This window comes from Urocampus carinirostris, chromosome 4 (assembly GCF_059441175.1).
Source record: "Urocampus carinirostris isolate Australia breed hairy pipefish chromosome 4, RoL_Ucar_1.0, whole genome shotgun sequence".
Taxonomy (NCBI): domain Eukaryota; kingdom Metazoa; phylum Chordata; class Actinopteri; order Syngnathiformes; family Syngnathidae; genus Urocampus; species Urocampus carinirostris.
In genome coordinates, this window is record NC_142352.1 from 18768849 (window position 1) to 18792368 (window position 23520).

The window sequence follows — 23520 nt, forward strand, 5'->3', positions numbered from 1 at the left end:
CCGGGACGAGCGGGAAGTCAGGGATCGGGGATCAATACAGGAAACGGGTAGCTGGGACAGGAGAACTGAGCTTGGATCAGGGAGCGACACAGGAAACAGTCAGGATACGGGTAGCTGGGACAGGAGAACGGAGCTTGGATCGGGATAGATACAGGAAACAGAATCAGGATATGGGTAGCCGGGAAAGGAGATCGGAGCTTGGAGCTTGGATCGGGGATTGATACAGGAAACAGGTCAAAATGGGAGCCAGTCAATATTGCTTGCCTTGCATGCGCTGAGGTTCGCAGACAGACTGACCAGGAGTGAATGAGAGTGTTGAGTTTAAATAGGAGTGGAACCAATCAGGAAACGAGCTGCAGCTGGGGCCAAACGAGCGGGCACAGGTGAGGGCAATGGGTAAATCATGACAGTTTTGTTGCCAAGCTTGTTGGCTTATTCGGGCGTCACAGATTCAGTCGTATGAAAGAGCTCAAGTAAACCGGTCATCAATGATTCGAGTTATTTAGGTTATCTTGTCCATCATAAATGCATAGGTTAGACTTCTTAAGGAGATATGGAACAGTATTATTTTGACATGATCCAAACAATTTAAAGGAATTACTTTTAGCTTGACGGAAAGTGTTAAATGAAAATAAATTCCAAGGCTGCTGCAAACAAAGGTTTCCTTGTTAAGAGCAGAGGTTTTCATCCCACAATGAGATTAGTTTGATCTGTAACAGGCACAGCGAGGCGGGAAGGATAAGTCCAAGTTGCAGAATATAACATTTTACCTCAAATTCACGTTTGGCGTATTCCAAAAAATATTGGCGGATGTTTAAAGTAGTTTTATTGTGGAGAAGGCTGTCTAGAGTTGCATCCTCATTGGAGCCCCGATGACCCAATCGGTCAAGGGGTCTGTGAACCGTGAACCGTGATTGAAAAATATATAACTTTTAGACAGAATGTAATTGAATTGGAAGTACAGGATGTCCTTCCCTTTTAGGCTTATATTTTATCCATTCATCGATTATTTTCACCGCTTATCCTCAGTCAGGATGCGGGGGTATTGGAGCCAATGCCAGCTATCTTCGGGCAATGGGCAGGGGAACTGGTTGGCAGCCAGTTGCAGGGCACACAGAGACAGACAACCATTTACTTGCTCATTCACACTTAGGGCCAGTTAACCTGACATGCATGTTTTTGGAATCTTTGGAAACACACACAGGCACGGGGAAAACATGCAAACTCCACACGGGAAGGCTGGGGTAGCTGGACTTGAACCCTGGACCTCTGCACCGTGGGGCTGCGCGCTGAATACCCATGTGCCGCTCGTTTGAATAATATATTATTTATAAACCTTTTCTTCTTTGCCCTTCTTTGCTCCCCAAGGAACAAAAGCTGGAAAAGTAACAGCCATTAAAGTAAATCCTGAACATTTATAATGTAAACACTAATTTTGCTAGTAAAATTTTCTTAATACATTATCTGATTTTTTTTTCAAATTTAAAAATACTTTCAATAATTACTTATTTAATTTTAGTTTAAAAAAAAGCCTGACAATTAAAATAGCTTACATCAACCATATCAAATAAAGACCAAAGCAAGCCAAGTTTGAAAGATTGTAAAAATGAAACAACTCACAATTTTCTAAATTATATAGTTAAACAGAATTGCCATGTTTTATCCAGCAAATTAGCATTGCTTTTTGAATTAATTTTAATATTTACTTTTGCATTTCATTCTCCTTGATCAATTGTTTTATAGTGTTATTTTAACAATTTAAAAAAAGCAGGCGAGTGATTTGACGCGTGCGGTGGTGGTTTTCTTTTATCCTACGATGAAAATTATAAAGGTAAGAAAAGGACTGTTTCAAATACAGTCCAGATGCCAACCCAAACCCCCCACAAAGATGAAGAAGGAGGAGTTTATTTGAGCGCATCTAAGAAATTCACATACTTGCACGTGCAACAAAAGCTGCAATGATGATTTTAGCCTGAAGATGGCGTCAATCAGTACAATACTTTTAAGTCACGAACATCACCACTAAAGTGGGCAAAATTATTTGCTTTTGCTATGGGTGCTACATTTAAAAATCCGATAAACTTAAGATTGTAGCAATTATTATTATGTTTTTTTTTCAACAAGGGTAAATTTGAAATAGAAGAACACATATTATTTTTTTACTGTATTTTCCTTTACTTAAAACCCCAAAATATATTTTGGAAAAATAAAACTACAATTTAAAAAAGAAAAGCACTTAAAATGAGCAAATTATTTGGATGAATGTACTCTATTTTACAATATAAGAAATTTTAAAATATATTGAATATTATATTATTTTCACTATTTCAATTAGAGAAAATCAAAACACAGATATAGTTTAAATAAATGGTTATTAGTCAGTGAAATAAGGTTTTTGAAAAACAAAAATAAACAAAAAATTTAGTCCATACCTATTAAATACAAAAAGTTTTGGCCTGAGCACAGAAAAAAAAATTCCATAGTGAGCTTTCATTTTCAGGGGTGACCTTAGCTCAAAATGTTCTTCCACGCCCCACATGAGCCGCTAATCCACCTTGCAACATTCTCAACTCTCGCTGGAATGCGTTGCACTGTTTGGACCCTGAAATCGCATCATAAACAGTAGGTCCGATCCAGCCTCCATTAGCTGAACCAGATTTGGCTTTACGAAGGTTTTGGATCTTCGGACTTGAACAAGATGAACCACAGCAAAGATGAATTTGAGCCATTTGAATATTCATACTATGATTATTCGGATTGGTACTCTGATAACCAGGAGCCTACAAAGCCACCTAAAGAGTGAGTATCTGTACTGTCTATCTTTTGATGCAAAAAACGAACGAGCCTGTGTGTTTCCAACTTGATTAAAAAGTTGATTTTCTTTTCAAATGGATCGTTGATCTCTCACACCAGCTCCCAGCTCGACTAGGGATAATGGATTAATGCCTTAGGCAGGTCACAATGGTATTGTTCAGCGGTCTGAACCGATCTGCCAGCCCATGGTCTCAGCAATATGGGATTGGGGATGACAGATTGTGGTTACTCAAATTCAGCTTATTTGAACCAGAAATAATGGCAAAAAAGCCATAAAAACTGATCTGCCGAAACCTGCCTTCAGCAATAGTCGACCAGGGATAATGGGCTGTAGCCATAACCATGTATTTCATTTTAAAAGAGCCAGAAGGGCATACTTTTCAACAAAAGTGCCTTTTGCCAGTCCACACTTGCAGTAATATGGGATTAGGGATGAAGGATCAAGTCGCACCATTGCAGTTCACTTTTTGTTGGACAGAATGGCAAAAAGGCCCGACAAAAGGGCGCTCTGCCTCTCCCCGCTCACAGCGATACGAGTTTGTGGATAATGGACCGCAAAATATGAACTAAGACTGCAAAATACCATCAAAAAAGGGCCTGCAGGCCTGACAAAGGTGTGCTCTGCCAGCACATGCTCTCAGAAAATGTTTACTGAGATAACGGATTGTGGCCCCAACCATGGGTTTATTTTTAGATCTGGCAAAACGGCACGCCACCCCGACAAAAGGACCTGGTGCCGGTCCCCACTCACAGTAATATGGGATCCGGCATGATGGATTGCCGCTCCATGAGTTCAATTAACTTTTTGTTGGACAGAACAGCAATAAAGAGCTGCTATGCCCAACAAAAATGTGGTCTACTGGCCTCGCTCAGAGTAATACAGTATGTAATCAAGGATAATGGATCGCATCACCTGAGTGCAGTTCACTTTTTGGTGGACAGAACACCAGAAAAGAGCCGCTGGGGCCAAAAATTTGCTTTGCAAAAGGCCTGACATGGTAAAAATGCCTGACAAAAGGGCGCGCTGCCTCTCCCTACTCACAGCAATATGAGTTTGTGGATAATGGATCACAAAATATGAACTGAGGCTGCAAAATACCATAAAAAAAGAGCCTACGGGCCTGAAAAAAAGTGTGCTTTGCCAGCACATGCTCTCAGTAAATATTTACCTGAAATAACGGATTGTGGCCACAACCGTGCATTTATTTTTAGGTCTGGCAAAACGGCACATGTCCCGACAAAAGGGCCTGCAAAAGGGCCCCACTCGGAGTAATATGGATGATGGCTTGCCACTGCATGAATTCAGTTCACTTTTTTTCGGACAGAACAGCAATAAAGAGCTGCTAGGCCCAACAAAAATGCGTTCTACCGGCCTCGCTCGGAGTAATCAAGTATGTGATCAAGGATAATGGATCGCATCACGTGGGTGCAGTTCACTTTTTGGTGGACAGAACATCAGAAAACAGCTGCTGGGCCCAAAAATTTGCTCTGTCAGCCCGCGCTTACAGCAATATGCGATCTAGTATCATGGATCTTGGAATAATTTTTCACCTGTGATGGACTGAGGCTGGAAAGCACAAAGCAACAAGGGATTACAGTATTTCTTGTTTTTGCAGGGTGATTTTGCCATGTGACCCGACAGCAAACGACGCAATCTTTCACATATGCATGCTCTCACTATCAGTAAGTACAAAACAAAATAGAAAAAAAAACATTTAAAGCTGTTTATACCTTTAGACCTCTCAAAATTTTGAAATGTTCAAAAAAATTGAAGGGAGTACACCGGGGTTTTTCTTACTTTCATGTTTGGTTCTGATTTCTCTTCAAGGTGGTGGTTCTGCTCATTCTGGGAGTCCTGAGCAGGAGGAATCATCTCTGTCAGGGATTTGCAAGAGGATCCTCTAGTATCTTCAGGTACATTCATCAGCACTCGATTTCAGATTACCGATTCCAAGTGGAATAATGTGGCTCGTGTGCTCTGTTGTTACGATCCGATAGTCCGAACAACTTCCTGGATCAGACGCAGAGGAAGGGCGTGGCCATGGCCATCTTTGGTCTGCTGTTCAGCAAGCTTGCCGTGCTGGTGATCGCTCCTGATCCGTTGCCATTCTCCAAGGACACTCCCCCTGAAATTAAAGGTAAAATTTTGCAAATTTATGTTGACGTGAAATAGTTTATATACTGTATATCAGCCTTCAAACATAGTAGTTAGGAGTTTAAATTCTACAAAAAGTTAGATTAGAAAAAAACAAATGTTCCAAGTAAATACTTGGAATTCGATTAGGATATAAATCATTTTCTTAATTATAATTATGGTTCTTCCTATTACTTTTACGAAATTAAATCCTAAAATAAGAAAATAATTAACCAATTTATTTATTTATATATATATATATATATATATATATATATATATACATATAACTTAAAATACTATTCAATGAAACATTAACTGTATAATGTGCTTTTTATCAATACTAAGGTCGAGAAATGTTTACTTATTTCACAAAACTTGAGGCTCACCTAGAGGAACCTGTACACCATTTGGCTGCTAAGGGTACCGTATTACAACCAAATACTGTCAAATTATAATTGGTTATTTCTAGTGTAAATAAAAGATCCCTGAATTGGATCTCAAGCGGCTGAGTGGTTAGTGCATCTGCAGCACAGTTTTGAGGTCATGGGTTAAAAACCTGCTACCAGCCTTCTTGTGCGGTGTTTGCATGTTCTCCTTTTGCCTGCGTTGGTTTCTTCCGAGCACTCTGGTTTCTTCCCACATTCCAAAAACAAGCATATCAGGGATATTGGCCGGTTCGAATTGTCCTGAGGCGAGAATAAGTGAGTGAGTTGTCTGTCTCTGTGTGCCTTGCGATTGACAGGCAACCAGTTTAGGGTGTCCCCTGCCCACTGCCCGAAGATAACTGGGATGGGCTCCAGCATCCCCACGACCCTACTGAGGATAAACGGTGCAGATATTGATGGATGAATACAATCTCTATTTTTGTCCAGAGTTGATGAAGATAACGGGCATCTTTTACTATCCGGCCCTGTTCTACCCTCTGATGGTTTGCAGCACACTGCAGCACAAGGTTGGCTACGCGTTTGGGACTCTTCTCTCCTTCAGTCATTTTGCGGTCCAGCTGTGGCAGAAGATGGATTGCCCAAAAACTCCGGAGGTAACGCCTAAGTCACATCATTTTAGCTCAAAGGCGGAAAACGTTTACACTTCAAAACCTTAGAGGGAAAAAAAAAGATTTTTGGTCCCTACCCAGGGGCAATTTGAGGTTCAGAGCTTTGGGGGTGCTGAGCACTCAGAGTGGCCAGTTAAAAACGTTTTTTTTTCTCATTTCACTTCAAGTGATATAACGTATAAAATTCAATGAAGATAACATTTTAATTAAAATAAAAAAACTTTTTATTTCAAAAGGCTGCTTTTTTCAATTGAATGTTTTTTTTTAAGAGGACAACATGGCGGCGAAGTGGTTAGCACGTCTGTGGCACAGTTCTGAGGTCACGGGATCAAATCCACCTACCAGCCTTCCTGGGCCGAGTTTGCATGTTCAAACCTTGCTTGCGTGGGGTTTCGTCCGGGCACTCTGGTGTCCTCCCACATTACAAAAAAAATGCATGTCAGGCTAATTGGCCGGTCCAAATTGTCCCTGGGTGTAAATGAACAAGTGATTCTCTGTGTGCCCTGCGACTGGCTGGAAACCAGTTCAGGGTGTCCCCTGCCCACTGCCTGAAGATAGCTGTGCAGATAATGGATGGATTGGTGGGTGGATGGATGTTTGTTCTAAGGCTGTTTTTATCAATTGAATGTTTCTTTTTTTAAATTTGAATTATGGCATGTTTGGGCTTCCATCACATCACACTCTCACCATAATACACTGGAGTCTCCATAGACTCCGGTGCTAAGCCAGAAGTGACACTAAAGGAGCAGCAGGGAACAGGCAAAAGGACAAAAATTGTGCTAGGAATTAGAGGAATTGAACCATTTCAAGGCAGTGGAGTGTTTCCGATACAGTGTTCATCACATTTTAGCTAATGCTTTACATTATATTTAAGCCTACCCTGTTTTTGATTAAGGAAAAGAGTGTTTAAATGATGCTCTTATTTTTGGGGGTGCTTAGGTTGATATTGGGGGTGTTTGGGCACCCCCAAAACGAGCAGGTTACACACATGTCTCAACCAAAACAGTCTCGATCTGATTATTCAGCAATACATGCAGAAAAAAAGATACGTAGGGTTATCCAATTTTTCTTGAATGTATTTATGAAAATGTATACCTGTATCTACTGAAATCTACATTTACATTTTATATTTAAATAGTGTTTTACATTCATATATTTGTTTGTTCTCAGAATTAAAGCAAATCAATTTATCGTAATACGCATTGAAAAACTGAAAAAGCTATAGAACTAGCTTAGGGGTTTTTGGGGCGTGTTTTTTGTAAGCAATTACATAAATATACTGCGGAATAAAATGAATACATGATCTCTTTCTGCAAATTGGATTTAAAGCAAAGTTATCTATTTTTAAGCGCTAAATGTGATAACTATCAATACACGTCCAATCCATCTCCATCCATGTTGAAGGATTAACAAGGCAATGCCTTAAGTTTCCAGAGGTGTTTATATGATGTATACACAACTATATGTTTAGACGGGTGTACTTTATTTTCATGAACTTATCGGCACATGGTCTCAATGTTACATGGTGAAGAACTTTTGCAATATTCACCAATTAGGAAAAAATATCAAAGCTTTAATTGGGGCGGCAGTAGCTCAGGAGGTAGAGCGCTCGTCTTGGGATCAATAGTTCCTAGTTCGAATCCCGGCTCGTCCGTGTTACATGTCAAAGTGTGCTTGGGTAAGACACTGAACCCCTAATACCCTCAATAAGCAGGTTATCGCCTTACATGGCTGCAAGGCCGCTATTGGGAAATGTGGAGCACATTGTAAAGCGCTTTGGGAAGTCATATACTTGAAAAGCGCTATATGAATGCAGATCATTTCATTTCATTTTACGTAACCTGTAGTCATTGTCTTTCTTTGGTGGTTCAGCCCTATGTCAATTCGATGGCACAACAATCACTATATATTTTCTTCCGTTTTCATCTGGTTGGACTTAATAAACAGCTTAGCAGGCTGGAGTTTGCTTACCCTTGGTTAGCTTCTTCAATCATCACATTTCTCTTTTTTTCCACAGCTCTACAAGTTCTATTCCTTGCTTGCCAGTTTGCCGCAACTGGCCTGCTTGGCTTTTCTTTGCGTCCAGTTCCCTATTTTGTTTTTCAGAGGCAACAAGACAGAAGAGGTGAGATTTTTTTGTTTAATGAAGGCAAGGGATCAATATGACACAACACTAAAAGTGTTTTGTGAAACTGAGCTGCAACAAAAACTTACAAGCTTTTGGTATATATATGTGTTTTTTTTGTGTATTTATATGCTTCAATGATTTCAGAATTTTTAGGTGTTTTTTATGTTATTATTAATAATGTTAAGCTTCATATCGCAAATATCAGGATAATATCAATAGTAATACATGATATTTATTTATTTATTTATTCCATTTTTGTTTTTTATTCATTTTAAATGTACTTATGATAAATAATAAGACAATAACAATAATAATAAGTAATAATAGGATAACTTTTTCCTACCAAGAGTCCATTCCAAAATGTTTGTAAATGAATAATAAGGATATTTTGTAACATATTACTTTTCATCTTTTTCTTTTTTAATTTTTTAAATTGTACTTTCTCCATGGAATTATGGAAAATGATAATTAAATACTCCTACTACGAATAAAAGTAAGATATTTTATAGGGTCCTTCTCTAAAATGTTTGTAAACAAATAAGATGTTTAAATATATAACAAATATTGAAAATATAAAAAAACCATGCACTGAGATTTCTGGAATTTTCTTTTTAGTTTATCCCTCTGACAGTGGACATTCACCTGCAATTAAAATTTCAGACACCTCCATGATTTCTAAGTGGGAGAAATAGCAAAATAGCAGGGTTTTCAAATACGTATTATATTTTAACTATATATATATTAGCTGCATTTCACTTCATACAATTCTGATAAATAATGATTTAACAACTAATGATACAAAGTACCCTGCGACCCTACTGAGGATAAGCGGTGTGGCTAATGAGATGAGATGAGATGATACAAAGTAATAATAATATACTTCATTTGTCTAGGATCCTTTCCAAAATGTTTGTAGGTAAAGAGGATATTTTTGAACATAAATATTGGATTTTATTTTTATCTTTTTAATCTTCCATACTTTATTGTACGTTATATAATGTAAAAAAATGTGACACAAATTATTATAATAATGATAATACTTTTATTTTGCCTTTAGCAAAACATTTGTAAATCAAGAAGTAGCACACGTTTTCCTAAATTCTCACTCTATTTTCCATCCAGGACCTGGACAGCTCTTACTACAGCGACTATGTCAAATTGCTCCTTAAAAAGAAGACCAAGACGTCTGCTGTCAGGTGGCAGCAAAAATGGCAGAAAAAGCGAAATTTCTTAATTTGGATTTGTCTTAATACATAAAATATGTACTTAAAATAAGCAAATGTATTTTCCAATGACGTAAATTAAATCTCAATGAGTTATATTAATTTAATTTTGTTGATTTTTTACAGTTCCTCATCTGTGAAAGCTTCGTTGGCTGAGCGATTACTGGAAATACCCAAGAGTTATATTTATATCCCGGAGAAAGGTATTTCGATTTAGAGATACTTAACTCCTCAAGTCTTTTTTTATTATTTTTTTTTGTTTCTTTAACTTTTTTCAGTTTTTCGCTTCCCTCTCAAGCTGGCTGTATCGGTTTTCGTGGCTTTAGTGGCTATATATCATGTAAGTGACACTAAAAATAATTATATTATCTGACCAACTCCAGCTATTGGCTATTTCAACCGCTCCGGGTGCATCTAGCTTGATGTGTCTGTTCTTGTTAACGCTATATTTCATGTCTTGTTCACACAAGGAAAAAGCAACCTTTATAATGATTTCTATTTTTCAGACGGCCCTGTTGTTAGTGGTATTGGTGGTGCCGACCCTCCATATTGTTCGAGCCGGTATCGACGAGAATATCGCCTTCCTCTTACTAGGATTCGGGATCGTCCTCTCCGATGACAGAATGGAAGTTGTTAAAATTGTCACGTTCTACACGTGGCTCCTGGAAGGTTCTAGAATTTCTATTTGTTATGCATTTGTATGGCTTGAAATGTGTTTTAAAGCCAAATGTGTGTTATATAGTGACCTCTAGTGGTGTATAATACTGCATTCATTGAAATGAAACACTATTGATTCTGATAATAAGCCCAAACCGGATACTACTATCTCATAAACCGGATTTGAAGTCTAAAAGTGTGTAATCATATCACACAATTTGAATAAGCCGCCATCTTACAACTATAGAAGCCCAAATGAACATTTTGCAGAGCTAGCTCGGTGGTGCTCTTAGCACTAATGGCCGCATACCCTCCAGAACCAAGCCCTAAAAGTGATAGTCTACAAAATTCTGTCATGCAGGCTTGTTTGACTTTTTGTTTCACTGTTTCATTCTGTAGCCGCTCATGTTAGGCACTTGGCTGCAGGCTATCGCTCAGGGCTAGCCACTATTGTTGTTGTTAGCTGCTTCTGTTTCGTCATTCAGTGTCACCGCCTTCCACACCTGGTAGTTCATGTGAACGTCACTGACTTTCATGATCAGGGCATCTAGTACCTTTTTACCACTGTTTCCTTCTCTAACCACTCATGATAGCCACTTGGGTGCAGGCTATGGCTCACTACTATGCCCGCTATACTGTTATCTGCCCCTGCTTTGTTCTTCCGTGGTAGTCGCCTTACACACCTGGCAATGCAATAAAACGTTGCAGTGTCTTGGTTCTGGCATTTGTCATCTTTTGCTTTCCTCTCCACTGTTTCATTCTCTAGCCACTTAAGTCATCAAGTTCCAAGATTCAAAGTCTCGCCAGTTGATAAATTCCGCTTTGCTCCTGCAATCTCTCATTGGTCTTTTTAGTATATTCTTCTGCTCTGACCAACTCCAGCAATTTTGCCCTTTTCAACCACTCCACGTGTATCAATCTTTTTTGGTCTTTTATTGCTGCTTGTGGGGATCAACGCCAACCTACATGTCCTGTTGCTTGCAAAAATTAATCTGTGCTCATGCAACAAAATATTCCTAATATTGCCAAATGGTATCCTTTGGACTTCCGTAGGCGTCTTCTTCGAATGGACTCACTTAAGCTCCATTCCAAGCTACAATGACTATTACCTCTGTCATTTTAAGTTTCCTTCATTTTTTTGTTTTTTTTCAGTCTGCTACCTTTGTGCAATGACCTTGTCTTGCATGGTCAGTCTGGTCATGCTCATGAGGACTATGGTACTTCACAGGTACTGCCGTTTTCAGGTATTTTTTCAGGATTGTATTATGATAACTCTGTGTGATATAGGACAAACCTGAAGGCACTGTACAGGGGAGAAATTTACAACCTGTACAACAGCCAAAAGAGCCTCCGTCCATCTAAATCAGGCGTCGTCTGTTGGATGGGCCTGACTGGGTATCAAGCTGCTGTCGTCTGTCTGGGTAAAGATCAAAGACGCACATCATCCATTATGCTCGTTACTTTACGTTCAAAAATCACAAAATATTTAATTATTATTCAAAAATGTTTTATGGTGAAATTATTAAAACATGTGGCATAACTGGCAATATTCTGCTTCACCGTGTTTGCTTTTTGCCAGATTTTGAGGACTACTATTCATGCAGGAAGTGATCTATTGTGTCCATATCATGGCACTACAGCATTTTTTTTCACAAAATGACCAGAGGCATTTCATAGGAAAAATATTTTTCTCTAAATGCTCTGATCAAAATTAGAGAACAACAATGACTTTGGTAAACAATTCGTAAGAATTGTACAGGCCTCCTTTGTGAATGACTTCAGCACATCAGTGGCCACAGGATAGCATTAGTCTCTCACAATGCCCAGGTGAGATTTTGGCCCATTCTTCTTCCAGCCTCCTCCACAGTGTTGTGATTGTAGTGGGTTTCTTAACCATAACCAATGAGTTTTCCAAAGGTTCTCTATTCGGTTGGGATCAGGATTCATTCAATATTTTCACCTTCAAGAAAATTCTTTACGAGTTTGGCGGTGTGACATGGAGCCTTGTCCTGCATGAAGACTGCAAGCTTATTACGCAAGTAATGTGCTTTTGAAGAAGGTTCTGATACACATTTGCATTCACTCCACCAAGTAGTTATACAAAATACCCAACTCCTGCTGCAGTAAACAGGCCCCAAAACATGACATTCTTCCACATTTCACTGACTTTTTCACACACTTTGGGTGTAGTCTTTCTCCAATGTGTTGCCGAACATAATGCTTGCCATCATACCCAAAAAATGCTTTTATTACTGAAGTGAACTCTAGACCAGTTCTTCCCTGTCCACACAACATGTTCCCCAGCAAAGCCCAGTCGAGCTTTTTGACTTTGTTTTGCTAATGAGAAGTTTGGCCACTGCAGTGTGGGCCTTCAGTTCAAATGCTCTTAAATGGTTAGACAGATCCTTACCATGTTCAGCACTGAAGTGGCGAGCAATTCCAGTTGCATTGTGGAAACGATTTACCATTGACATCCTTCGCAGTGACCTCTTGTCTCTTGCATTTGTCTTCCATAGGCAACCAGCCTTCTTGTGCAACTTGAATGAGTTTGTAGTTTTGTAAAGATTCAATATTCTAGAAATGACAGATTTGGAACTATTAACGTGTCTTGCTATGTCTGATGGGGTCATTACTTTAGTTTTCATCTGGAAAACATACTGCCGGAGGCTTTTAGTCACTTCAGAACGGCCCACTATCTTGTATAGTCAGTGAAACTGGAAGTCAGAATGCCAGTTAAATAGGGGTTGACAGATAATCAAGAAAATTAGCTGCATGTGCTAGATGAGCACCATTAAGTGGGAGGCAGCTGAAGATGTTCTCTATTTTTGACCAGTGCATTTTTGGCAAAATATGGGTTATTATTTAAAATGCCTTATCCATTTTGTGCAAACGTGTCGTAATAGCTTGGTATTGACACAACAAAATGTCCTTAAACAGTTGAGCAGTGAAGATAACATTTTTTTCAGAATTATTACATTCAAGTTGTTTTCTAATTTTGATCTCTAGATAAGTAAAAGAAGGAAAATAACAAGTAATATCATAACAACGTGTCTACCAAAAAACAAGATTTTTTTTTAAACTTGAAAATATTTTCTTTCTAATTTATTGCTTGGATAGATTTCTTACTTATTGTATGCCTTTTTGAAAAAAGTTTTTTTCTCCTGATTTTATAGACTGAAACACACCTCAAACCAGGTTTAATAATACACAGTCACATCAATGCATTTCATTTTAGGCTAGCCAGAACGGCAAGCCTCCTGACTAAGGGGCCTTTTGCTGGTCCCTGCAAGCAACAATATGGGATTAGGGATAATGGATTGCGGCCGCACTAATGCAGTTCATGTTACACAAAATACAGCACGGCAGAAATACAGCCGCCAGGCCCAACGAAATTGCCTTCTGCTGGTACCCGCTCGCAGCAATATGGGATTGGAGATAATGGATCGTGGCCTCATGAGTGCAGTTCATAGTATGCAAAATACATTAACAGCAGAAATACAGCCGCTAGGCCCAACAAAATGACCTCCAGCTGGTACCCGCTCGCAGCAATATGGAATTGGAGATAATGGATCGCGGCCTCACGAGTGCAGTTTATACAAGGCAAAATACAGTAACAGCAGAAATACAGCCCTCCTAGAGCAATATGTGTTCGGGTATAATACATTGCGGCTGTACGAGTGCAATTCACTTTTTGTTGGACATAATGGCAAAAGAAAGCCTTTACCCCCAACAAAAACATGCTCTGCTGGCCACTGGTTGCAGCAACATGGGATCAGTGAACACGGATTGCGGAATAGTTTTCAAATGCGCTGAGGCTGCAAAATACGATTTAGTGAGGGCTTACAGGAACGGTACTACATATTTTCGCCCTTTCGTTGCATAATATTTAACATGTTTAAAATAAAATCAATTATGTTGTCCCCATTCTTGGCAGGCATGGCGATCCAAACAGTGGTGTTTTTCATCTGCTTTTTGTTCCTGGTCTTCCTCATCATCATCCCCGTCTTTCACGGACGCAACCTGATGGTCTTTGAGATCGCTGGCAAGGCCTGGTCTGTCGGAAAACATTTATTCATCAATTTTGTTTTCATGAACTTTATAAGCAAGTTGATGATTTCTCAGGCCTGCCTGGGTTACTGTCATCCTGGTCACTGTTCTTCAGCACGTCGCTGCCAAATTTGCCTTTGTTAAAAAGGATGCTGGCACCAGGGACTTATGTAACAGGTAACCCTTGTACAGTGAACCCCTGGGATACGATGTCCCCGCCTTACAACGTTTTCACTTCACGGTGTGGAATACGTTTTTGGCCTCTCTTTATGCCATTTTACCCATCAACAACGACATCAGCAACACATTCTTTCACATGCACAGATAATTCAAAATAAACGATCTTCTTGCAAATGTAGCAATAGAACTAAAATGCCTGTCTGCTATCGGTGGATGTCTAATAAATGCTAGGCTGCATTTATTGATTGATAATGCCGATATACTATTGGCTGAAAAAGACTACTCACAAAGAATTGTTGGTATTTTGGTGCCACTCCAGTCCCCAGTGTTCCTGTGTTTGTCCTCATGTATTGCTGAGGTATCGGTATCGGGACTCTGTATCAGTAGATAAAAAATCAACATCTATTTTTTCTTCTTTGTCTGGGCCATTTGACCCGAAACGGCCTGCGACTCAAAAAGTTTTTCCTTCCCTCTTGTAAAGACTTAGCCAGTCGCAGATACAATACTAGACTTTTGTACTGCATTTATGCACTTTGTGTCCCAAAGCTTGCATTGATGTTAAAGTGGGAAGAAAAATACATAATAAGCATGCAAGGAAGCTTGCGAATATAAAGAAATATGAAGAAGACACATGTATCACTACCTATATTTAACCATATACACACATATTACAAATTAATAGATCTAACTATATTTATTTTTTATTATTTTAATATTTTTACCTGCAGTACCATGTGTTTGGAACACGTTAGCTACATATTATCATAGGTTTCTATCAACTGTTATTTGGCATTTTAAATTTGCAATTCCCACTTCTGTCAGGTACCAGCACAGAAAACAGGACCCACTCGCGTAACGTTACTCACAGTTTATTGGGGAGAAGAGAAAGGAGCGCACACTCGATATGGGGATCGTTGGTCGCGGAGTAGATTGCTCGGAATGCGGAAGTGGTCAAAATCAAACAGATCGTGGCGAGAGCAAAACAGGAGCTTAAACACAGGAAAAACCGAGATTCTCAGGGCTTGACGTGTCATAACAGAGTTTCACAGACGCTCAGACAAAAGGCGAGTCACAGGAAAGCGTTTAAGTAGTCACAGGGGTCAAGGAGCTTCAGCTGGTGTCCATGGGCGGGGGCAATTGGGCGTCATGGCAAACGTGACAACTTCAGAATGGATTAATGCCATATCATGGGGGTCCACTGTATTTGCGTTATCTACTTGACTTGTGTTCTGATTGTATTTTGTGGATTTCCAGAGAGAGTTTGTTTCTCCTTACCTACCTGCTGTTCCTGGTCAACACGGTGGTGGGACTGATCGTGGCCATCTGGCGAATGGTCATCACGGCTTTGTATAACATCCTTCATCTTGGTCGTGTCGACATCAGCCTGCTGCACCACACGGCTGAAGCTTACGACCCAGGTCAAAACCTACAATGTTTAACCCACGGTCTTCAAACTTCGATTTGTGGTCTGTATTGGGTTCTGAATTTTGACAGAGTAGCTGGGCCTAAAGGAGAAAACACAATTTTAATTATTTGCCAACACAACCATATTCATTTATTTTTTTAAACAATAATTGTAATAAAATGCATTGAATAACTCAATGCAATAGGGCAAGCTTACAAGTATTTTTTACACAAAATTGATGTTTTTAGCAAAACACTATGGTTTTTTTTTCTTGATAAGATGTATACAACAGCAATACAATTGGATATATACAAAAAATGTAGGTATGACATTTCCATTGTTTTAACGTGCAGTTAAGATGCATTACAACAATAATATTTTTATGGGAGGTGCACAAGGGGACACCAGGGACAAGCGCGGAACATAGTTTTCTTTGACCTGAAATTTTTTTATCAACAAATAAACACGTGATTTATGAGCTTGTTAAATGCTACCAGAATCCGCAAATTAGCGTCACACCTTCATAAAAGCCCCAAATGGTTAAACTTGACATGACGTCATTACCCACTGGGAGTATACTACTGTGACCAAATAACAACCATAGGTCTAAAAAATAATAACACAAAATATAGATATGCAGTTAAATAAATGCTCTTTATTGTCATTGTACAAAAGTGCAACAAAATCAGGGCAAGAAAGTGATTTGGAGAGCGGCTGGCTAGAATCGGGGCTCCTCGAGTTGAGCCAGGTCTCCATAATAATTAAAATACAACCTTCCCAAATGTAGCAGTTTCCCACAAGTTGTTATCCGTTTCCTGGCTAATGGACCTAGCATTAGCAAGACACAGGGCCCGCAGCAGTGATTTAGGAGAGTCGCTTCTAGAACCTGATAATAATCCACGGAGCTCCTGCTGATGATCACCATATCGTTGCACTCTCCTGACTGTCCCATTCAATTGATGAATCTACTTTCAAACCAACGAGCCACTTAAAACTGTATGGCGCTATGCTGCAATTTGTTCTGGGAGGAAGCCACACTTGTTGCTGCCCCGCTGTTTGACAGCCAGCATACACAGTACACACAGTCACACCCACTCAAGACAGAGTGCCCTCCCTTATTTGCCCCTGCTCTCTGCAGTCTATCAAAACACAATGCACGATACGTTGGTATCAATTACAATAAAGACAAAATCAAATCAATTTAAAATCCACGAAGAAGTGAACCAGTGAACCTAAGAGGGAAGTAGCTAGGGGTCACTGTAATAAGCATCATAGCTGCCAATTAAAGTCAAGATTTATTTTGTTACCTCTCAAACCTCGTCAGTGTGCTGACAAATAAAAATATTATTTGGTCTCCTTGTTTACCAAAGAGCTTAAAGGCTGGAAACGTGTGGAAAAGAGAGTAAAATTAATGCTTTTCAGGCAAACTATCTATTCAAGTAATTCCGCCAACTATTGGGATGGTGTGATGATTACAGATAAAGAATATTAGTAGTACTTAGAGCAACATTGTGTCTTATTTAGCAAGTCCTAGTGGTAAAAAACTCTATTCATTAAAAAAACAATCCTGATATGAGTAATAAGAATTATTTTATGTAACATGGGACGGCACGGCAGCTGAGTTGTTAGCGTGTTCGCGGCACAGTTCTGAGGTCATGGGTTCAAATCCAGCTGCCAGTATTCCTGTGCGAAGTTTGCATGTTCTCTGCGTGCTTGCGTGGGTTTCGTCTGGGTGCTCCAGTTTCCTCCCACGTTCCGAAAACTTGCATTTCAGGGTAATTGGCTGGTTCAAATTGTCCCTAGGTGTGATTGAGCGAGTGAGTTTTCTATCTCTGTGAGCCCTGCGACTGGCTGGCAACTAGTTCAGGGTGTCCCCTGGCCACTGCCCAAAGATAGCTGGGATGTGCTAATGCACCCCCGAGACCCTACTGAGGATAAGCAGTGCAAATAATGGATGGTTGGGTGATAGAAGATGAATCTCACCTAGACAGAGCTGACATGATGGTCCGCCACCTTGGTGCTCCAGGTACCCTCAAAAACCAAACTCCTTGTAAAAGGCTGGGCGAAAAAATGTGAAGAAAGGTTTTGCGGTTTGTATTCTTCCTTGTGCTTTGTATCACTCATTTTCAGTTGCACTTTTCCAAGGATGTCAATTTGAGCACAGGGGACAGAGAAAGTGAGAGAGAGAGAGAGAGAGAGAGAGAGAGAGAGAGAGAGAGAGAGAGAGAGATACAGAGAGAGAGAGAGGGACACAAACGGAGACAGACAGAGAGACAGAGAGGCAGAGAGAGACAGAGACAGAGAGAGAGAAAGAGTGACAGAAAGAAAGAAATACAGCTCAAGCTGCTTTGAGTGTCTCCCGTGTTTGTCGCCACCAAGCGGACATATTTCCACCCGCACCTCATTTTTCTCTTGTGCTTCTCCCGGTGTCGGCTTGGCAGCCTGATCTCTTGATCCGATGGACGACACAATATAGTGACATTTAGTGGTCAAATATTACACAGTGTACCTTTAACATGATAGTTTACCATTTTTTGTTCAATGGTCCTGATAAAAATGCTTAGCTGGATGAGGCTCATGGACTACAGTTTGCCCATAGTTGGTTCAACAGCAGTCACAAAAACTGAGAAATTTAAGTAATTGATACTAATTGCAGGTGTATTTTGTGTTGTCGCCACAGCGTACCATTACTACACGCACTTTCTGAAGGTGGAGGTGAGCCAAGCGCACCCGCTGATGAAGGCATTTTGCGGCTTGCTACTGGACGTCTCGCTGGAAGGCGGACGGGTGGGACAGAAAATACGAGATGCAGAGGAAGGTACGTGGCTTTTTGTCTGGAAAGTACTCTCCAGCAAGATCTGCTATTCCAAAGGTTTGAATTAGGTGTGTTGGAGGAAAGATACATCTAATGACATGGACCAGAGTTGGTGACACCTGGGCTGGCTTTGGTTGGTTATATTACAACTTGGAAAAAAATCTAATCTTACTTCTAATATTATTTTCTTTATTGCATTCATGTTCATATGTTATTTTTGTAAGGGAGTCATCAACAAGCGACTTTGGCGCCCCCAAGTGGCTCCCTGGTGATTTATCAAAAACGTTTGATAATGGAAAATGACATGGAGGGAAACCATGACTCAAACATTCTAACGTTTCGCTATGAATGCAAATATAAATAGTATGTATGCCTTTCTTACAAGGCATACATAAAATCTTTAATTGTTTTCTGCAACAAATATGCATTTTTTTAATTTTATTTTTTTGGGAACCAATGGCTATTTAAACATTTTGGGGTGCCAACCACTGTTCTAGTATAATATTGTTTTAACACTTTCTTCTTGTAAAATAAACGAATATGAATCTGATTTAAGTATGTAAAACATTATATTTAAAAATGTAAGATAAAAATTTAAAATAAGAAAAACAATAATTAAAAGAAAATGATCAGAAAGTTTTTTTCTCATTTAATATTGCTTGGGTTGAAAAAAAAGGGAAAGTAAAACTGAGAAACAAAGGTAAGCTTATTTTTTATAAATTAAAAATGTATTCGACAAGTTTAGAAATAAAAGAGGGAAGTGAAATAACTGAGAAAAAATATATGCAGTATTATTTTCTTACTTTATACTCTACTTTAGGAAATATTTTTCTAACACAAGAAAAAATCATATTTTAACTTATTTTCAAGAAAAATATTAAGTAAAACAAGAAAAGGCTGACGTATTTTTCGAATTTTTCAGTTTAGTTTAAAAATTGAAACAGAAAATAAAAAATAATGGAAAAAATGCACATTTCTTATTAATATTTGTTATATTTTCTTTTAGTAACAAAGGGGATTATCTAGTCAATTACTTTCCAAATTTAAAATATTTCTTGGGAATTATTTCTTTGAAAGAAAAGGTCTATTTTATATTATATTATATTATATTTGTTAAAATAAAAATCTAAAAAACAAGCAATTATTATTGTATTTTTCTGTTTATTTCAGAAATTGTTTTTGTACATTTATGTATTATTTTTTCTTCATATTTTACTATAATTTTAGGATTTCTCATATTAGAATAAGTAAAAATAACACTCAAAAGCTTCCGTGTATCCATCATCATAAACGTATCCCCCAAATTTTTTTTTTCCATGTTTTTTTTTTTCAGAACTTTTTAGTACCGTTGTAGGTATACTGTATTTTTATCTGTGTCCACATATTTTACCAACAAATGATGTACATTAGATGCTTGCTGTATCGCAATTTTACTTCTTTGCGCTTTAGTTATTTTTCATTGTGCATTGCTTAAAAGTTGCCACGCCCTCTTTCTGCTTTCTGCTTATGTCTGCCTGTGCGTCAATAATTATGCAGGCTATGTTATACATGAACTAAAACAGCATGACCCACCAACATTTTGTGTGCGCAAATATTTTTCAATTGTTATTTGCTTCAAAAGCCACTATGTCAACAAAACGCCCATCACCAAAATGCAGCATTAAATGCTTTCTATCGCCAACAACGTTGGACTTTCACATGCTAACGTCAAGTCATGTTTATTTGCAAAGGAAAGTAACGCCACATTTTGTTTTCCACTTCCATATGATGGCAACAAAATATCTTCTGAAGTAAAACAGTGAAACATCCTGAGGTCATTTTCAACCTTCTTTGGGATGAATAGTGGAATTTAAAATAAATTTAAAAAATAATAATAATTTGAGAGTACAAAAAACATGTAGTAAAAACATTTATTGAGTACATTACTTTTATTTGTTACACAAATACTTGAGTCTGTAAATAGTTTGTTATTTGGTTTCATTGTATAATAGAGTAAATTATAGATAAATTATTTAAGGTTTCTGCATTCCGGATTTTGACTATTGGGGGTCCTTATTGGAATGCAACCCCTGGGAAAAAACTGTACTAAGACACAAATAAAGAGAAAATGGCAAGCATTGGTCCATCCTAAAAGACACCGTCCAACTGGACAGTTGCCCTGAATGCTAGTGTCCAGCCAGTCACGCCTTCATTTGGACAAAACAGGAACAATACCTGGCGTCCACTCAAGCTCCTGTAGGTCTTGAGTCCGTCCCCCTTAACTGTTTCAGGAATCCAAGAGGGCTCACCGAGCAGGTCCAGCAGCAGCCGTAGAATCCGTTCTCGCTGGCAACTGATATACACGCTGGTCAACAATCCGACACTTCTTGGCTCCAGGAAGCATTTCCAGACCACGCAGAGTCTGGAAAGCATCCTCAATGGAAGCCAAAAACGCAGCAGGAGAGAAGCGGCCATAGCCTCGTCTGAGGAACCTGTTCCGACCAACCACGATCAAACTGAGTGATGATGAGCCAATTAAATCAAGTTAATTAAAATCTGAAAAAAATGACCTTGTCTGAATAAAAAAATAAAAAAATTGGGATTCATGCTCCTCCTTTTGCCTTGAGAGCCGCATGTCCTGCATGTTTTGAAGAGGTTCTCTGCTCAAACACGGGTGATGCCAATTTTTGCTTGTTAGCAAGCTTTGTGAGGGCTTGATTAAGATCCAGGAGATTGGAATCACCTGTATTGGAGCAGAGAAACTCCAAACACATGCAGGACATGCGGTTTTGACACCCCTGCTCTAGAGCACTAACTAACGTGGGGTCCGTGAGCTAAAGGTAGCCCCTTAATAACACCCGAGTAGCCCCGGGGCCCGTTCTGAAACTAGCTCACCAGTGGTTGGTCATTGCGACTTTCTGGGAAATTGGATTCCCAATCTGCATGAGAAATCATTGACATAATCAGTGTCTTTAAACACATGATGAATTCTTTTTAAAATGTGCTTATAATTTACATATTTAAATGGCTTTATACAAGATAGATGTTATAGTGGTTGACTGAACCTATTTTTTGTCATGGTACCTGATGCGAGGCACCTGTGCCCGCTCCTTTGCCGCCAACTGCCTCGGACTCTGATTGGCTCCCTGTCACTATTTAAACCCCCGTCTTTCTGTCACCTGTTGTCAATCCGTCTGCGAACCTCAGTTTACGCTAGGCAAGCTTTTCGACCCCGACTCTCTCCTGTTTTGGCTCCCGTCTGTTTCCTGGCTTCGACCCATTTTCTGATCTCGACCATGTTTTTTTGCTCTCCTGTCCCGGCTACTGACTGTTTTTTCCGCTCCCGACACCACCATCGCTCGCCACGGAAGTACAATTTCAGAGTAACCTGCTCCCCGCGACCGCTGGATCGTGTGTGCAATCATTTCCCTTCTTCCCAATAAAACTGAGAGAAACGTACGCAAGTGGGTCCTGTCACTTTTCTGGTCTTGACATTTTTACCTTATTTATAATCATTGCAACCTAGTAAAAAAAAGATTACATAGTAACATCATAATGATAAAATCCTAAATTATTTTTAAAAAGGCATGTCAAACTGGAAGCACTAAGTGCTAATCAGATGTTTAAGAAAATGAGCGCTTAGCTTCAAAAAGGTTGGTGACCCGTTCATAGTATCATCACAATTATACATAATTTACATTAAACAGTAGAAGGGAGAATCGAGTTTAAACAGTAACGTAATGCAAATCAATGATTAACCAACAATAATTTCATAACATTTAATATGGAATTATTGGCGCAAATCAAGTCAGTTTGTGAGAGAACTTAAACTTGTTTAATCCATCAACTCGCGTGGGTTTTAAGTGGAGGTGGCCAAAATTCATTTGCAATAATTAACTAACCAGCATAAGGTGCTAAAACTGCACATATTGGCTACTACTTTGCCGTTTTAAACATGTTCAATAGTAACAAAAATATTGTAGCGAGTTTTAATATTGCGATATCGCAATATTGACACAAAAATTCTACATTAACTGGTGCATTCCTCTGAAATAGTTAAAATCTATACAGCTAACCTTATCAAACACCTCAATGATTGAGCTGTACTTTGGAAATAAACATCAATAATATCTACTTGGCTGACACAATTTCTTTTTTTAGCAAACCTTGTTTTGTAATAATGTCGTCAATGAAATAGAGAGAAAATAAATGACCAACATTTGATAAATTTACGGGTGAAAACGCCTATTTGTCCCAGGTTTTATTTAACTGAATTGTTGCTAGAAAGTAAGGAGGATAAAAAGTCACAAAAATTTGAATCCCAAAAGATGTAAATCATGAGTGAACCCATTTTGATCATACATTAATTGATTAACGAATGACTCTTATGATGTAAGACATGACAATGAGTTGAAATGATGAATGGAATAGGTGTCCAATGTTAGTTAGGAGAAGGGTCTCTTATTAACCTTGTTATTTTGAGTGACCTGTCAATTTTCTGATGTGATGTTTGTGGCAACATGCCTAAATATAAAAATAAAAGAAATGTGGGGAAAAAGATGTATCCGTTACATTATATTTTCCCTGCCTCCCAATAAAATGCTGCTTTCACATCAGTTTGTATTGTTCTTAAACCGAAACTTATTTGTAAATTCCGATTTGTGTGTTTGCGTGTGTGTTCGTATGTGACTTATAGGCTCTGAAATGGCTGAACAAATTCTTGTATAAAGGGACACAGTTTTAATTTAAGGTTCTGGGAGTGTTTTTAGCTAGGTTTCGTCTCAAGGAATGAAAACCAACAGAGTTCATAAATGTGGTGTTATGCCACGCCCTTGCCAAGACAGGGGTCCCTGTTCCTCCTCCACACCGCTGGGCCAGCCTTCCACATCAGCCAGCACAGTAGGGAAAGATCACAATCTGGAAACAAGCGACCGGTGCTTGAATGTTGATACTTTGTGATAAGTTGAAGCCAATTCACATTCGACCAGTCGAATTAGTTTTCTAGATTTTATCTCTTAATTTTACCTGAAAATCCTGTTAACCTATTCGTCTTGCATCTAAACTTCCCTCCTTGCTGAAGC

At 38.9% G+C, this 23520-nt stretch overlaps 1 protein-coding gene across 1 annotated transcript; it reads left to right on the plus strand.

Annotated features, from left to right (window-relative positions):
• The first annotated feature begins 2568 nt into the window (after positions 1 to 2568).
• LOC148367043 (receptor for retinol uptake stra6-like) lies at positions 2569 to 22121 on the plus strand. Its single transcript, XM_088333840.1, has 17 exons — positions 2569 to 2799; positions 4431 to 4497; positions 4643 to 4728; positions 4813 to 4952; positions 5824 to 5990; positions 8023 to 8130; positions 9256 to 9329; positions 9483 to 9559; positions 9635 to 9696; positions 9863 to 10025; positions 11166 to 11241; positions 11301 to 11434; positions 13948 to 14065; positions 14136 to 14237; positions 15495 to 15658; positions 18326 to 18463; positions 20731 to 22121. Exons 1-17 carry the CDS (start codon positions 2699 to 2701, stop codon positions 20961 to 20963), a joined length of 2010 nt encoding a protein of 669 aa, XP_088189966.1. The 5' UTR covers positions 2569 to 2698; the 3' UTR covers positions 20964 to 22121.
• Positions 22122 to 23520: the final 1399 nt, after the last annotated feature.

Bases quoted from the DNA above. Each gene is read 5' to 3' on its own strand.
- LOC148367043 (XM_088333840.1), top strand. From the start codon at position 2,699: ATGAACCACAGCAAAGATGAATTTGAGCCATTTGAATATTCATACTAT. The intron at 5,991-8,022 runs GTAACGCCTAAG...TTTTTTCCACAG, and splicing joins ATTGCCCAAAAACTCCGGAG to CTCTACAAGTTCTATTCCTT. The intron at 15,659-18,325 runs GTCAAAACCTAC...TTGTCGCCACAG, and splicing joins GGCTGAAGCTTACGACCCAG to CGTACCATTACTACACGCAC.